Source organism: Haliotis rufescens, unplaced genomic scaffold, assembly GCF_023055435.1.
Source record: "Haliotis rufescens isolate VD_foot unplaced genomic scaffold, xgHalRufe1.0.p SCAF_3, whole genome shotgun sequence".
Lineage (NCBI taxonomy): Eukaryota > Metazoa > Mollusca > Gastropoda > Lepetellida > Haliotidae > Haliotis > Haliotis rufescens.
This window is the reverse complement of record NW_025964001.1, coordinates 57542888-57561367: the sequence shown is the minus strand read 5'-3', so window position 1 is coordinate 57561367 and position 18480 is coordinate 57542888. Positions and strand designations below refer to the sequence as shown.

Below are 18480 nucleotides of genomic sequence, written 5' to 3'. Positions count from 1 at the left end.
TGGACGTAAATTGTCAATTGTCAATTGTCGTAAATAGCATCACAAATGTAATTGGAACATCCAAAATGGTCGTTTCACTTTGAGTTATGTCTTGATGCTTGCTGTTTTTCTATACCATGGTAATGTTATTTTCTGCAAATAACGCACCAGAAGACGTTTCTTCATAGTCATTTGCATTGTAAATATCTTCATTGCCATCCGTTATCTCTATTCATAGTGAAGTGATTTACGACCAACGACGAGCTCGCCCAAATAACAGCCAACGAAAACAGATACCAGACACGTGGTGCGGAAAGTCCGTGCTAAAGCGATGTGGCAACAAAATAAGCCAATATATGAAGCTGATGGTCATATAGACTTACCTTGGTGATATAATGCTCCTGTTGAAACACAAAAGAATGAATTGTAACGCTCTCTGATCCCATAAAACAAAACAGGCGAGAGCCACTGATAACACGCCCGACCTCACCAACAGTCAGTTACAGATCTTGTGTGGTCATGTTCCGTACTCGTGTTTCATGAAATATATCCAGTTGTTATGGCCTTTTTATTACAAGCTCCTCAACAGAAATAGCATTCCAAAATGTTTCTTTTCGGTTTCATCGAAGTCAATTTTTGACCAATAGAAAAACATGTTGCAGGTTCTTTCGTCCGATGTGGTAAAAAAATATATGTGCGAAAAGAACACACTTCTTGTCCGACGAGCCTCGCTTTGTCCTATACACTTTATACTATTTTACTTGTGTAACGCATAGAACACATTTCTTGTCCGACGAGCCTCGCTTTGTCCTATACACTTTATACTATTTTACTTGTGTAACGCATAGAACACACTTCTTGTCTGACGAACCTCGCTTTGTCCTATACACTTTATACTATTTAACTTGTGTAACGCATAGAACACATTTCTTGTCCGACGAGCCTCGCTTTGTCCTATACAGTTTATACTATTTTACTTGTGTAACGCATAGAACACATTTCTTGTCCGACGAGCCTCGCTTTGTCCTATACACTTTATACTATTTTACTTGTGTAACGCATAGGACACACTTCTTGTCCGACGAGCCTTGCTTTGTCCTATACAGTTTATACTATTTTACTTGTGTAATGCATAGAACACACTTCTTGTCCTACGAGCCTCGCTTTGTCCTATACACTTTATACTATTTTACTTGTGTAACGCATAGAACACATTTCTTGTCCGAAGAGCCTCGCTTTGTCCTATACACTTTATACTATTTTACTTGTGTAACGCATAGAACACACTTCTTGTCCGACGAGCCTTGCTTTGTCCTATACAGTTTATACTATTTTACTTGTGTAACGCATAGAACACACTTCTTGTCCGACGAGCCTCGCTTTGTCCTATACACTTTATACTATTTTACTTGTGTAACGCATAGAACACACTTCTTGTCCGACGAGCCTCGCTTTGTCCTATACACTTTATACTATTTTACTTGTGTAACGCATAGAACACATTTCTTGTCCGACGAGCCTCGCTTTGTCCTATACACTTTATACTATTTTACTTGTGTAACGCATAGAACACATTTCTTGTCCGACGAGCCTCGCTTTGTCCTATACACTTTATACTATTTTACTTGTGTAACGCATAGAACACATTTCTTGTCCGACGAGCCTCGCTTTGTCCTATACACTTTATACTATTTTACTTGTGTAACGCATAGAACACACTTCTTGTCCGACGAGCCTTGCTTTTTCCTATACAGTTTATACTATTTTACTTGTGTAACGCATAGAACACACTTCTTGTCCGACGAGCCTCGCTTTGTCCTATACACTTTATACTATTTTACTTGTGTAACGCATAGAACACACTTCTTGTCCGACGAGCCTCGCTTTGTCCTATACACTTTATACTATTTTACTTGTGTAACGCATAGAACACACTTCTTGTCCGACGAGCCTCGCTTTGTCCTATACACTTTATACTATTTTACTTGTGTAACGCATAGAACACATTTCTTGTCCGACGAGCCTCGCTTTGTCCTATACACTTTATACTATTTTACTTGTGTAACGCATAGAACACATTTCTTGTGGGGCGAGTTTCGTCCTGACCTCTACAAATATGTGCAAAGTTCAGAACACACTTCTTGTGCGATGATCTTCGCTTTGTCCTTTTCACACATATGTGCAACGTATGTTACAACCCTTCATGTAAAAATTACACTTAATGTAAAAAAATTTACATTAAGGGTTGCGGGTTAACTCTTGTTACAACCCTTAATGTAAAAATTACTCTTAATGTTAACATTTTTACATTAAGGGTTGCGGGTTAACTCTTGTTACAACTCTTAATGTAAACAATTTTACATTAAGGGTTGCAGGTTAACTCTTGTTACAACCCTTAATGTAGAAATTACTCTAAATGTAAAGATTTTTACATTAAGGGGTTAACTCTTGTTACAACCCATAATGTAAAAATTACTCTTAATGTAAAGATTTTTACATTAAGGGTTACGGGTTAACTCTTGTTACAACCCTTAATGTAAACAAATTTACATTAAGGGTTGCGGGTTAACTCTTGTCAAACCCTTAATGTAAAAATTACTCTTAATGTAAAAAAAATTACATTAAGGGTTGAAGTGATAGATAGTATTTTTTTTGCATTAAGGGTTATCACTATGGAATATTACTTATCGAACGTTCATGAAACTTCGCAGATTTAATTGATCGTTACTTTGTCTAGATGTGCTCTGCAAGGCAAGGTTACTATCCTAATACCGTAACGAAGGAAAGTTGTAGATGATGTTGGGTTGTTAGAATGGTCCATTAACAGAGTTTTAGGCATAAAATAATGTGTGTGTGTGTGTTTGTGTGTGTGTTGGGGTGGGGGGTGGGGTAGTAACGTAAATAACGTCATATTGCATAGTGTCCCTAGATACACCTTTGTTACAAGATTTACAAAACCGTCAGTTGTGACCCATAAAGAAAACCTGTAAATAACGACCAGATTGTCGTTGTTGAGAGGTTGTTGGAATATGAAAGGTGTACTGCAATTACACAAGTTCAATGGCTCTACTTTATGTTGTGCCTGAATAAACGCGCACAGTTGAAGGAAGCTATTACGAATAATTAGTCTTCACTTTATTCAGTACTTGTAGGCTGTGGGACTTTATGTACAAACGAAATACAATTCAGGTGCAAATAGTATAAAATAGAACACATTCCTTTGCTTTTTATTTTTGAAAAAACAGTTTTAACATGTGGGGTAGCACTCTGGTGCTTTGTGGCGGGGTTCTTGTGGGCTACACTGCTAGTAACAAATTAACTTGCTTCCAAATTAATACTCGTGCTTAAAGGGGCACTGATCTAACGCAATTCCCCGGACTGGTTGTTGCCTTTGTTATTGTTTTTTCCCCCGTGAGTACCCGGATGATACGCAACGCAACTGAGCGTGACCAGAGACTGGGCTACCGTCTGCAAGGACAGCTAAATAAACTTGGAGGCTGGAGGCAATATTTATTTTACGCATTTTTGCATAAACACTGATTGGTTAACTGTGATCTATAAAGATTTCGACAAAGGGCGCATGTTAATTAATTTCCTCAGCCTAAACAAACAGACAAAAAGAACAGCGGAGCTCATCGGATGTCGTCATTTGGAAATACCCAAGATGGTTATAGTTTAATACTAAAAAAAGTATCCATGCAAGGAAAGCATTTTCAGATTTCGGCTTGTGTCGATAATACGATTACTACTCCCTTGTTGTCATCCTCGTTTTCTTGTATAACCCCTATACTTGTGTATTTGTCGTCATTCACTTGGTGCTCAGTTAATGAATTTATTACAGGTACAATTAGTGGTAGCGCCACTTAGATTACCTGACAAAGGTTCCCATTTGGCATTTATTGTGTCTGGGGTAATTATCCAATCTAAATCCAGGTTTGAAGTGAGTTGAAATATGTGTCATGTAATATGCACGTGGCAGCCCAGCAAGAGATGAATGATCAGTTGATTTACTTTTTTTTGTAAATCAACGGATCGTTCCTAGTCATCAAAGGATTAACAGAAAATACGTTGATTGATTAATCACTGTTATCTTGCACAGTGGATATGTCAAGAGTGAGTGTTTACATGTCTAGGTTTACTAAAACAAAGGGAATACACTCATATCATGGCGTGAAGTGCCGATGCAAAAACAACATACTTTGTTCAAAGGGTTAACTGATAATACGTTGATTGATTGATCATTGTTATCTATCACTCAATGGATTTTTTAGGAACCGTGGACATTAGTTGTCACATGCACTTTCTCAGCCGTCCATTGAGACTTGACACCTATGTAAAACACCTGAAACAATCCAAGTGATCAGTTGAGAAACGAACACGGGTTATAATATCCCGAAACGATATATATCTTTTAAAATATCATTTTTGATTGTTACTGAGACATGTGACATCGAATAAGTTTCTTTGTACAGCTACAGTCAAGTGGGATATTGTTACTTTGTGTGGATATTCACGGATACATTCCTCGAACAAGGAAGCTACCTAAAATTTATACACATAAATTTGGTAGGTTGTAATTATGAAATTTGCATTTTGTTTTCCTTCATTTGAACGGATTCGTTCTTGTTTCTCTACGTCTTGGTTGGGACATTCTTCATGATCAATGCGCGATAGACGTTGTTTTCACAGGTCTTGTCCTTTGTAAGTGTGTATATATTACCGTCAATTTGTAAAATGTGATTCTCTCAGGCAATTTATAAAATGTGTAAATATTTCAGTCATTTTGACTAAAAAATCTGCCCAGGTTGATTAAGACGATCAAAAGGGCCTACAAACATCACAACAGATTATTATGTAGGATTAGAAGCCAAACAACATAGAAATGTACTTTTCAACTTAACATTTTCAGTCTCTTGGTGATGACATTACACATCAAAATGTTTGGAATTCGTTATCATAATAATACAGATGGAAATGTTTTTCAGTCACTTTGTAAAATAACTGAATATTTAGACGTTTAATAAATGTGTTACACATTTGACAGTAAAAAATATATACACACTATAAAAAAAGCAATGCTCAGGTGAAATATTTACTTTGTGTTGCAAGTCAAAATAGTGTAAACGAAAATCGCAAAATTACCAAGCAAGTGACTTATCAAAACTTCGTCACCATTACCGATGCTACCCACAAAGATACCTACATTTCCTTATTATCTCATTTTGTTGATCAATGTGACCATACGCCCTTATTACTACCCATCGTGACTAATGCGCTTACGAATGGCGCAGCAGAGGTCGCGAACTAGTCTAGATATCTGCTATACATCCGGGTACTCACTGGGAAAAAACAATAACAAAGGCAACAACCAGTCCCGGGGAATTGCGTTAGATCAGTGCCCCTTTAAGGCTACCTGCTTTTCAGTGGGAACCTTTCCGGGGTTACCTGCTTCTCAGTGGGAACCTTGTCTTTCCCGACTTTTCAGCCGGGGAATCGTAAAATAACATACGTTGGGGCAAACAATTGCTACGTATATGGGCCCGGCGGCGGAAGTCGTCTTGTCAAGCAGTAGCTGACAGTTGGGTCCGCGGCGGTAGTCGCACAATGGTTTTGCTAATGGGGCCAGGCAGTGGGATCTGCTTTGGCCGGCTACCTGGGGCCGGGCAGCGGTAGTCTGACTTAGGCCAGCAGCAGGAGCTGCTTTTGGCAGCGTGGTAGTTGCCAAGTAATGGTAGCGTTTAAATATGCTACCATGGGGGCCGGACAGCGGTAGCAGTCTCAGGCCAGCAGCGCTAGCTGCGAATCGCCGTTGGCCACGCTAGTGGCCATGGCAATGGTAGCATTTTGGTATACACAATTAGCAGCTCAGTAGCCCACTAGTACCTGCACACCCTCGGCCATTTAACCCAATCTCATCTTCTGTTTTTATTATAGGCACGGGCATCCACGGCTCAGTGGCTCGTGCCTCTCCTTGGCATATCGCGGGATAATTGCATATCATCAAAGTTGGAGTATTTGTGTTCTTACAGCACTGACGTAAAAACAAGTACTTCAGAATATTTGGAAAGATGTAAAAACTTTGCCTCAGATGGCTATAACATAGAAAAAAAATTAAAAAGTGATATTCATTTTCGATATGGTTTAGGTTACAAACTTTACATTTTCTAAATTCCCGAGGAATATTGTAACTGAACCCAAAACGAGTCCTGATTTTATTTACAGTTATACTTCTCAAATAGTTCTCACATGAAATGGATGTTTTAAACTGTGCATAATAAGCCATTTGTTTTTTTTTCGCATAAATTACCATGCCAAACCTGAAAAAAGGTTTTAACCGCTGACGTAACATATTTAAAACGCGGTTTTATTACCACATGTTTGAAAGTACCAGACATCACCAAAGTAACAAATTTAAGGTTCGTTACCCAATTTACGTGGCCTTGTTCATTGTACAACTGCAGCATATTGTAAAATTTTTGGGGTATACGAGATTCCTGCATATAAAGAGACAGCCAATATTTGACACATTTCAAAACAGCGAGTGACTGAACAGAACATCTGCCAGGCTCGGTTCTATGTCACTGAACCCCAAAATTCCAGCCCCTTATAAACGTATTGGTGTATCAAAACAGTTTAAGTAAAAGTGAGGCAAGTATGGCTTCAAGGAACGTATACTAATTAACAGGGCCATGAACACCTTTCTTGCCTCAACTGGAATATAATTTAAGCATTCGATCTCAGTAATCTATTGCTTAAATACAAACCAAGATAACTGTATCCAGTAACTACTTTATACGCATTTCCATCATAATACCATTTTTTTATAATGTGATAAACCTCCCCTATTTTTGTTTTCGATAGATTGGCTGGCATTTCCCATTTATAACAGTCATCATGTAAGATATTCAACTTCATTTGTACACACTAAGGTCCTCCGCTAATAGAAGTAGAAAAATATAAATAAATTCCGGATGTAACTTAACACCCAAACGACAGTTTTGTTCCATTTTGTAACCAATTCGTTTATGAAAAAAACTGAAACAAAAAGGGACAAAGCATACACCCTTGCCTCACACCCATGAAGCAACAATTATACCAGATACTCTGTTGTTTGAACGAACAAGGCCTTTACATTACTGTACAAGGATTGTAACATTTTACCCATTTTAGCACTCAAACCATGTTTGTACAATGCATTCATAGATAACGTCAAGCCATTGATTTATTATGTTTCCAGGCACTGATGCTTTCAAAAAGTTCGGATCTGGTGATTGTGGATTCTAATATGTCAATTGTCAGTTCTTGCACATGAGCATGACCTGTCACTATGTCCTCCACCTCACCAAGATTATTCTGAATACCCATTGGTTCAGAATTCAGCGACGAGAAATAGTCCCCCAGTCTTGTATATCAATAGGGTTGGGTCGTTGCGGTCGTCCAGACATACGTTTGATGATGTCCCAGAGTCTACCGCTGCTGCATTTTCCAGGTCACTCCTTTTACATTGTGCGAACTGGTCCTTCTTAATTCCACACAGTTATCTGTATTCATTGCAAACTTTGTTTTACTTAATAAGGTATGAGTTATTTTTGAACGCATTTACATAATGGCACCGTTCATGTTTTTTACAGAGATATTCATCATCATCGGGGAACATGTCACTCGATGCCAAACCATAATCTATCACACTACACCCTAAATGCCCAATAGGAGGCAAGGTTGCACAGCCGTTTAAGGTGCCGCGATTCGCTGTGCAGAGTTGCGTCCCTTGGGTACGCCAGAAACCTATGATTGTAGGTTCGAATCCCGGTTCGCCCCGATTATGTTTCTAGGCTTGTCAGCACCATACCCGTGCTCGTGGGTTTCACCGAAGTGGTAGACGTCTGAGGCCTGCATAAACTTCGTGCTTTCCTCCAACATTAAACTGGCATTAAGCCGTGATATAAATGGAATACTGTTAAAAATGGCGATAAAACCCAACTCACTCACTCACTAAATGCCCAATAAATGTTCATTCACCGATTTGATAGTCAGTTCCAAATCTTCCATTCACAATATGTTTGTTCAGAACTGAACACATTTCCAAAAGAGTTTTTCCAAAGTAAATAATCACATGAATATCTTTCCATCTCAAATTGTGTAATAACATCTATTAAGTAATTATTACTTTCAACATGGTGAATAACATCGTTCTCCACATAGTCCCGCGTCACACCGGTTCTACTGTTCATGTACAATGGACCTGTGAAGATCTGGGGCAGAATAGGTCTTCAGCAACCTATTCTTGCCATAAAAGGCGACTATGCTTGTCGTAAGAGGCGACTAACGGGATCGGGTGGTCAGACTCGCAGACTTGGTTGATGCATGTCCTCATATCCCAAATACATGAATCGATGCTCATGATGTCGACCACTGGATTTTCTGGTCAAGACTCGATTATTTACAGACCATCGTCATGTACCTGGAATATTGCTGAGTGCGGCAAACAACAGGCAAACAAACAAACAAACAAATCCAAGTACAATGATAGAAATAGCTGGGTCTTCTTCCAGTGTACTCAATAAAAAATACAACAACATCTCTACCCCATTATGTATATCTTTGTTATTATTACCAGGTCGATCTCTCCGGCTGGATATATGTAAACACACACAATGTAGCGCTACTGAAACCAAACATACTTATATCCAACAGAATAGTAATAGCATGTTATCTGTAGCGAAAATCAATAACACGTCTTACCAGTGACTATTTTATCAAAGGTATTCCTCCCGAATACCTCCCGAACTTGGACCTTTTACGAATTACGCTTATTACGAATAATTGCCAGAAACCGAGCAAAAACAATAAAAAACGTGAACATAGAAAAACGTATCCTATATTACAAATCAAACTTTGTTTATGAGAATATTTTACATTAAGGGGCGATATGTCGATATTAACCCTTAATGTAAAAAAACTATTTTTTACATTAAGGGTTGCGGGTTGTTTGTTACTCTTAATGTAAAAACGTAACCCTTAATGTAAAGAATTTTACATTAAGAGTAATTTTTACATTAAGGGTTGTAACAAACGTATAGAACACAGTTCCCGCACGACCAGCTTTGCTTTGTTCTGTACATACATATGTCAGTGCCATCGAATTCATTTTTTGCAAATAGAAAAAAGGTTTGCAGGTTCTTTCTTCCGTTGTGGTAAAACTGTCGAGGCTGTCCGAATGTGTAATGGATAGATGGATATATGTGCGTGTAGAACACAATTCGTGTCCGACGATCCTCGCTTTGTCCTATACACATTATACTATTGTGTGTTTAACGTATAGAACACATTTCTTGTGCAACGAGCTTCGCCTTGACCTATACAAAAGTATGTGCAACGTATAGAACACATTTCTTGTGCAACGAGCTTCGCCTTGACCTACATAAAAGTATGTGCAACGTATAGAACACATTTCTTGTGCAACGAGCTTCGCCTTGACCTACACAAAAGTATGTGCAACGTATCGAACACATTTCTTGTGCAACGAGCTTCGCCTTGACCTACATAAAAGTATGTGCAACGTGTAGAACACATTTCTTGTTCGACTAGCCTCGTCAGTCTCGAACTGCGTCCGTCAATTTATCAGTGATTCAAAACAATGACAATCCATTTAGCAGCGATCCATAAGAAAGGATCCATCTACCTAACTGATAACGTACCTCACAGCATTCATGCAACTGAATAGGTGACGGACGAAATACGTTGGGACTTCCGCCAGACAACGTCATAGGCTAATGGCAACCTATACTTAATACATGCAATACAAACGTGAAACAAACTTTGATTTTGCAAAGTCACCTATCAAACGAATGTGTAATGGGAATGCAATGCTAAAAACGCGGTTGGACCCTGATACGACAGATATGTGGGTCAGTCCATGGCTATCGTGCAGTATGACGTAAAGAAGCATGATAACAAATAAAAAATGTATGCAGTAACTCTTACGTGAGATTTGACCTTCCCTGTACTTTTATTCATCTTTTCACTCGTAGGTTCGTTTACTAACGTAACAGAGAATTGATTCCATATTGAGGTAGCTATAGTCTTCGCTGCTTGAAATAGAATAAAAAAATATCGCTGTTATTATTTAACGAAGGTAACTCCGTGTGTCCTGATGCTCACTTAAACACTCCCTTTATGAACAGATTCCGTTAGACGTGAAAGGCGAAATAGCGATGAAATCTAAGTAAAGTTTTTCTGGAAGTAATCGTTCGATTCTTGTTACATTTCTTCCAGATGATATCACAGAAGTCAAATATTGGTTTGATGAAAGAATACATAAACTCTGCATGCTATTTCTATTTAGTCACTCCTTCCGTATTGGGGTGGCCACATCAGCAGCCCTCAACGGGGTGCCTGAACACCTCATACAGCAATATGGCAGGTTCAACTTACAATGCTTACATACGGTTACCTACAAATTAAATGCTACACAACTAATTAAATATACAATACATGGTATTTACACATCTTATCCTACAGTTTGGATGGTGGGCTAACTGATACTGAACAAAAGGTCAAGTTCCGATTTAGCTTGACATGCACTTGGCCTAGTTAAACATGCGGGTGCGCGTGGTCTTCTCGTGATTAAAAAGTTCTACAAGGGTTTGCTATTTATAATTTTGCTCGCGTGTTTTGTTGCTATTTCAAAATAAGAAATGAAATGATACCCGATTTAGTGATCTCTTCAGTTCAAAATTCTTTAGTATAACTTTTATATTTGAAATTTATATCATCCACCGCCCACGAGAGCCATAGAGCAAGGGGGGACTGACTGTGAAGTCCACTTTCCACCATTGCAGAACAAGGCTGGAATTTTGTGGCTCGGCCGTAGCGCTATTAGTGGCTATATTACGTGTTCTGTCCTTTCCTTGTCCCTCTAATTTACCAATGAGGTTCCACCTCTCATGTCACTCACGTTGTGATCGATAATCAAATTCTTTATTGTGATAAATGGTTCTTACCTCGTCAAGCACTTCAAATCCCTTGAGCACCTTAATTACAAATATGAAAAGATTTGGAAAACATCTGTCGACGCCAAGTTGTCGGTACACATGCTCTTCAAATCCTGCAATACACACCGAAATCTGCTCGGCAGAAGCCATGATGTTTATGTGGATACATTCAAGACCACTTGAAATGATCAAATGATTTACAATGAATCACAAAATCATCTTTTACAACTTTGTATGAACTCAACATCAACAATAATTTCTGAACACCACGGGCTCTCGATATTAGACTGAATTAATTCTAAGAATTAAGTCCAATATGGGGTCAATTGTCGTAAATAGCATCACAGATGTAATTGGAACATCCTAAATGGTCGTTTCACTTTGAGTATGTCTTGATGCTTGCTGTTTTTCTATACCATGGTAATGTAATTTTCTGCAAATAACGCACCAGAAGACGTTTCTTCAAAGTCATTTGCATTGTAAATATCTTCATTGCCATGCGTTATCTCTATTCATAGTGACGTGATTTACGACCAACGACGAGCTCGCCCAAATAACAGCCAACGAAAACAGATACCAGACACGTGGGGCGGAAAGTCCGTGCTAAAGCGATGTGGCAATAAAATAAGCCAATATATGAAGCTGATGGTCATATAGACTTACCTTGGTGATATAATGCTCCTGTTGAAACACAAAAGAATGAAATGTAACGCTCTCTGGTCCCATAAAACAAAAGAGGCGAGAGCCACTGATATCACGCCCGACCTCGCCATACGTCAGTTACATATCTTGTGTGGTCATGTTCCTTACTCGTGTTTCATGAAATATATCCAGTTGTTATGGCCTTTTTATTACAAGCTCCTCGACAGAATTAGCAATCAAAAATGTTTTTCTTTTCAGTTTCATCGAATTCAATTTCTGACCAATAGAAAATCAGGTTGCAGGTTATTTCGTCCGATGTGTTAAAAAAATATATGTGCGAAAAGAACACACTTCTTGTACGACGAGCTTTGCTTTAATCCTTTACAAAATATGTGCAAAGTTCAAACTTCTTGTGCGATTAGGGGCGGTCGGGTAGCTTAGTGGTTAAAGTGTTCGCTCGTCACGCCAAAGACCCAGGCTCGATTCCCGACATGGGTACAATGTGTGAAGCCCATTTCTGGTGTCCCCCGCCGCGATATTGCTGGAATATTGCTGAAAGCGGCGTAAAATCAAACTCACTCACTCTTATGCTATAATCGTCGCTTTATCCTAAACACATGTACACCTATGTGCAACACAGTTCCCGCACGACCAGCTTTGCTTCTTGTAAACATGCATATGTCAGTGCCATCGAATTCATTTTCGGACAAATAGAAAAAAAGGTTGCAGGTTCTTTCTTCCGTTGTGGTAAAACTGTCGAGGCTGTCCGAATGTGTAATGGATAGATGGATATATGTGCGTGTAGAACACAATTCGTGTCCTACGATCCTCGCTTTGTCCTATACACATTATACTATTGTGTGTTTAACGTATAGAACACATTTCTTGTGCAACGAACGTCGCCTTGACCTATACACATTATACTATAATATGTGTAACGTAAAGAACACATTTCTTGTGCAACGAACGCCGCCACCTATACACATTATAATATAATATGTGGAACGTAAAGAACACATTTCTTGTGCAACGAACGTCGCCTTGACCTATACACATTAAACTATAATATGTGTAACGTAAAGAACACATTTCTTGTGCAACGAACGTCGCCTTGACCTATACACGTTATACTAAAATATGTGTAACGTAAAGAACATGTTTCTTGTGCAACGAACGTCGCCTTGACCTATACACATTAAACTATAATATGTGTAACGTAAAGAACACATTTCTTGTGCAACGAACGTCGCCTTGACCTATACACATTAAACTATAATATGTGTAACGTAAAGAACACATTTCTTGTGCAACGAACGTCGCCTTGACCTATACACGTTATACTAAAATATGTGTAACGTAAAGAACATGTTTCTTGTGCAACGAACGTCGCCTTGACCTATACACATTAAACTATAATATGTGTAACGTAAAGAACACATTTCTTGTGCAACGAACGTCGCCTTGACCTATACACGTTATACTAAAATATGTGTAACGTAAAGAACATGTTTCTTGTGCAACGAACGTCGCCTTGACCTATACACATTAAACTATAATATGTGTAACGTAAAGAACACATTTCTTGTGCAACGAACGTCGCCTTGACCTATACACATTAAACTATAATATGTGTAACGTAAAGAACATGTTTCTTGTGCAACGAACGTCGCCTTGACCTATACACATTAAACTATAATATGTGTAACGTAAAGAACACATTTCTTGTGCAACGAACGTCGCCTTGACCTATACACATTAAACTATAATATGTGTAACGTAAAGAACATGTTTCTTGTGCAACGAACGTTGCCTTGACCTATACACATTATACTATAATATGTGTAACGTAAAGAACACCTTTCTTGTGCAATGAGCTTCGCCTTGACCTACATAAAAGTATGTGCAACGTGTAGAACACATTTCTTGTTCGACTAGCCTCGTCAGTCTCGAACTGCGTCCGTCATTTATCAGCGATTCTAAACAATGACAATCCATTTAGCAGCGATCCATAAGAAAGGATCCATCTACCTAACTGATAACGTACCTTATAGCATTCATGCAACTGAATGGGTGACGGACGAAATACGTTGGGACTTCCGCCAGACAACTTCATAGGCCAATGGCAACCTATACTAAATGCAATACATGCAATACAAACGTGAAACAGACTTTGATTTGGCAAAGTCACCTATCAAACGAATGTGTAATGGGATTGCAACGCTAAACACGTGGTTGGTCCCTGATACGACAGATATAACAGATCCTCATGTGGGTCATGATCAATCCCTGGCTACCGTGCACTATTATGTAAAGAAGCTTGATAACAAATGAAACATGTGTGCTGTAACTCTTACGTGAGATTTGACCTTCCTTGTACTTTTATTCATCTTTTAACTCGTAGCTTTGTTTACTAACAAAATCGAGAATGGATTCCAAATAGATGAAGCTATTGTCTTCGCCACTTGAAATAGAATCACAAAATATCGCTGTTATTATTTAACGAAGGTAACTCCGTGTGTCCTGATGCTCACTTAAAAACTCACTTTATGAACAGATTCCGTTAAGCTTGAAAAGCTAAATATATTAAGTCCCCGAGTTTCATCAGTATATATCAGTCAACTACAAAAGAAACGCTTGGACTGAAATATTAAAACTGCCCCTATAGTTGCTTGACAAGGGAATTAGGATCTATACCCAAACGTCGCCTTTACTGTAATTGTTACACAGAAGTTGTTATCCATAAATTATGTTTATTTTGTCATCCGTCAGCTTCAAAGTAGTGCCTATCAAACTATTCATTTTGCCCTTTCGACCAAATGGAATCTGTTTCGTCCGATAATCTAGACTGGCTACTGTCTGCCATTGGCAACTTATGCTATAACCAGTTCATTCAATAATCTACGGGTGGCCAAGTCGTCTAAGGCGCCGCGATTCACTGTGCAGAGTTGCGTCCCTTGGGCACGCCAGAAACCTATGATTGTGGGTTCGAATCCCGGTTCGCCCCAATTATGTTTCTAGGTTTGTCAGCACCATACCCGTGCTCGTGGGTTTCACTGAAGTTGTAAACGTCTGAGACCTGCATCACTTCGGGCTTTCTTCCCACATCAAGCTGACACGCCGCGATATAACTGGAATACTGTTAAAAGCGGCGATACACCCAACTCACTCACTCACTCATCCAATAATGTGTACTTTTGCATAGGACATGATCCCCTATGGCTACAGTCGGAGTTCCTGCACATGGAGGGTCAAAATTGGTGCGTACGAAACTTTTACGGAACTGTCATCGTAATCGATACCAAAGCTTGTCTGAAGCAGCCTTCTCGCAGCCTTAACCAAAGCTGCCCAACGTGGAATAGCTAGGGCACTTATCCTCATACACTTGTGACTTGTTACGGGACGCACCATACTGTCGGGAGCGCTTGGCCGACCTCTCTGGACCCTCCCCGATCCGTAGGACTCTGTTACGAACGTAGACGACTGCGTTCAGACAATGATAGGACATTCCAGATCATTGAGGATAGTAATCCGACTTTTTCATTTTTCGTGTCGTAGCGCTGTCTGATCTCAAACGGGAGCCATAATCGGCACTGTGTGAACGCAGCCTAACATTCGGGAAACTAAGCCGATTTTGTCTAGTCGGATTACAATCGTGACTATGTCGTGACAGATTCTGCTGTATCGGATCACAATCGTAACAATGTCCTGTGTTGTCTGGACGGTGTCTTGTGGATCGGGACGCTGTCGTGATGAACGGACATGAATTGTTCATTGCCGTGTCTTGTCGATTGAGTCCAGATCTTGCCGAATGCGAACCGTCTTTGTCGGTTCACTGTCCGGTCACTGTCTGATCCCTGTCGGATCGCATTCGGAAAAATCGGGACGCTGTCGAGACAGATTCGGTCGTATTTTTAACATGCGGAAGCTACAAATCGGATCACTTCTTTTGCACAATGAATTATAACATGGTTTTTCGAGACTCAAGACTATAGGGTACGAAGGGGTTCTGTTCTCCCACAACCTACTAATGCTTGTCGTAAGAGGCGACTAACGGGATCGGGTGGTCAGGCTTGCTGACTTGGTTGATGCATGTCATCGTATTCCAATTGTATAGATCGATGCTCATGATGTCAATCACTGGATTGTCTCGATTATATATTTACAGGCCGCCGTTATATAGCTGGAATATTGCTGAGTGCGGCGTTAAACAACAAACACACAAACAAAACTAATGCACATGTCAATACAAGTGCACACTGAGCGAATGTTGCTTTTGGACGCAGGCAGTATTACGTTAAACAACATTCACTCACTCATAATTCCCGTTTACATAATATGTAATAACATGAAGAATTTGTTAGAAATAAAGCCAGTTTAGTATCTGTCCAAAAAGTCGTAAGTCTGTGTTAAAGTATAGGTGTTACGATCAACCTTGCCGCTACGATAGCTTCGTGGAACACACCCCTGAACATATACCCTGATCTCAATCAGTGAGGTGACATGTTGTTGCCTACTTGTGATAGACACTGGAGATCTGCTCTCAACGGAAAACCTCACGGTGTTTCAGTTCAGAGAACCGGGATTCAAAGCCACAATCATAGGTTTCTCGCGTGCCCAAGGGACGCAACTCTGCATAGCGAATCGCGGCGCCGTAGACGACTGGGCCATCCGTGCCCCCATCAAGGAGTAGAACGTCGGCACAACCAGTACGGGTCCCGGGATGGAAGTGGTCATGTTTAGATTTCGTCACTGGCAACCTATGCTTATCGTACGGGGCAACGTATTGGATCGGGTAGTCAGACTTGTTGACTTGGCTGATTGCATGTCATTGTGCCCCAACGGTGTAGGCCGATGCTCAGGACGTCAATCACAGGTTTGTCTCGTCCAGACTCGATTATTTACAGGCCGCCGCCATATAGCTGGGATATTGCTGAGAACGGGGTTAAACAACAAACCAACCAGACCCGATTATTTACATGCCGCAGTGATATGGCTCAACTATTGCTGAGAGCGACCTTAAACATTAAACAAACAAACAAAGCTTGTCGTAAGAGGCAATTACAATGAGGGTTGTGTCAGGCTCTATTAAAAACTTATTGTATAATCATACCTCAACTTTGCGATTTAAAGAGAAAAGCCTGATTATTGTAATGGAAGGGTCACATTATTCAAATAATAACTTCACTTCATAAGCTGGTTAATGAACTGGCGATTCCGATTTTTTTACAATGACTACGGTAAGGCTATGAACCGACATACCGGTATGTAATTTTGTTTTAGGAAGCAAGAGACAAATTCGCCTTCCAGCTTCGCAGCTTTGAGGTATATTTAACCAAAGTTCGTGAAGAACGTGTTTCCATGAAGAAGGACATGAAGTGCTTTTTGTCTGATAAGTGCGAAGACCCAGGGTAGAACAGGTGCTTCCATGCTTGCTGTAAAAGGCGACTAACAGGATCCGGTGGTCAGGCTCGCTGACTTGGTTGATGCATGTCATCGTATCCCAATTGCGTGGATCGATGGGCATGATGTCAATCACTGGATTGTCTGGTCCAGACTCGATTATTTACAGACCGCCTTCATATAGCTGGAATATTGCTGAGTGCGGCGTTAAACAACAAACAAACAAACAAGCAAACATCACGATATCTTTATTTGTTCATACTGAGGCCATTCCAGTTTCTTTCTTTTTTTCATTTACCATACCGCCATATAACTGGAATATTTCTCAGAATGGTGTTAAACAAGAAACAGATAGTGTCGCCGTAATACAAATGGAATATTGCCGACTGCAGCATTATGCAACATTTAAATTATATTTAATTCTCATTGATTTTAACAAAGTGTTGTTAAACTTAGTTATCAGATAGTACCAAATATTTTGAATTAATGCTTAAAAAACAATAACATAGGTTATTATAGTGTGTAGTAAAAATATTGTTTATCAGTGTTCCACAATGTCACGTTACTTTTCTTTGCAAAAAAATGCCGGTCTACGTTATCTATAACAGGGCGAACGCTTGAAAAGGGTCGAGTCGAACATTCAGAAAATGCGGACAAAGGTTAAGCTGTCTATACTTTCCTAGTTTGCCGCCTATATATGTGGGGCGGTGGGGTAGCCTGGTGGTTAAAGCATTCGCTCGTCACGCCCAAGACCCGGGTTCGATTCTCCACATGAGCAAAATGTGTGAAATCCATTTCTGTTGTCCCCCGACGTGACAACAATTCCAATTACTGGAAAATTGCTAAAAGCGGCGTAAAACCATACGCACTCACTCCTGAAAACAGCGCTTCACATTCAATCGGGTCCCTTCGGCATATTCCGCTACCTACACAATGGGCAGCATTCGTCACCACTCGCCCCTTTCCGTAAAACCATACTCACTCACTCACTAACTCACTCAATGAGCCGTGTTTTCAGCCCCTCGCTTGTCTGGTACAGACACCAATTGTGTACGGGCCACCTCATGGAATGCATATCATGACCATGAGATGACCCCTGGCGCGTCTGTTGTCAACAGCACATGGGGTGCTGATGTTGCCGCCAACATTGTAGGTGTCAATGTTGAGAAGATGACTCCTGCAACATCTGCAAAAACAACAAGGGAAGGAATAGCCACCATTGCAAGCCAAGCTTCCTGTGTCAGTAAAGTGATGAAGAAGCCTGTGTCATCTGCCACCATAACGTTCCGTCGAAAGTGACGTCACATGTTCACGTCAAATAATTCACTGGATAATCGAGGACGGTAATATTTTTTAGAAAAAAAATTTTCATTTTCTGCTGCAGTTTGTCAATCAAATGAAACGTGAATGTTGGTAACTAAATGCTTGTGATCCATTTCAAACCTGCAACAAGTGGTTACTCCTA

General features: G+C 39.9%; 1 protein-coding gene across 9 annotated transcripts in view; it reads right to left on the bottom strand.

Moving 5' to 3' along the window:
• The window catches only part of LOC124115409 (solute carrier family 46 member 3-like), a 43043-nt gene extending 29206 nt beyond the window's left edge, over window positions 1-13837 (bottom strand). The window contains exons 1-4 of one of the 9 annotated variants that reach the window (XM_048403124.1): window positions 13660-13738; window positions 11637-11654; window positions 9678-11086; window positions 363-380 (exon numbers count right to left, since the gene is read on the bottom strand). In XM_048403124.1, the coding sequence (XP_048259081.1) occupies window positions 363-380; window positions 9678-9746 (87 nt within the window). In that variant the 5' untranslated portion in view covers window positions 9747-11086; window positions 11637-11654; window positions 13660-13738. Of the gene's footprint in view, window positions 1-362; window positions 381-9677; window positions 11087-11636; window positions 11655-13659 lie in introns of those variants that run through there. The other 8 variants (XM_046476386.2, XM_048403123.1, XM_048403125.1 and 5 more) reach the window with 8 other exon arrangements.
• Between the last annotated feature and the right edge of the window lie 4643 nt (window positions 13838-18480).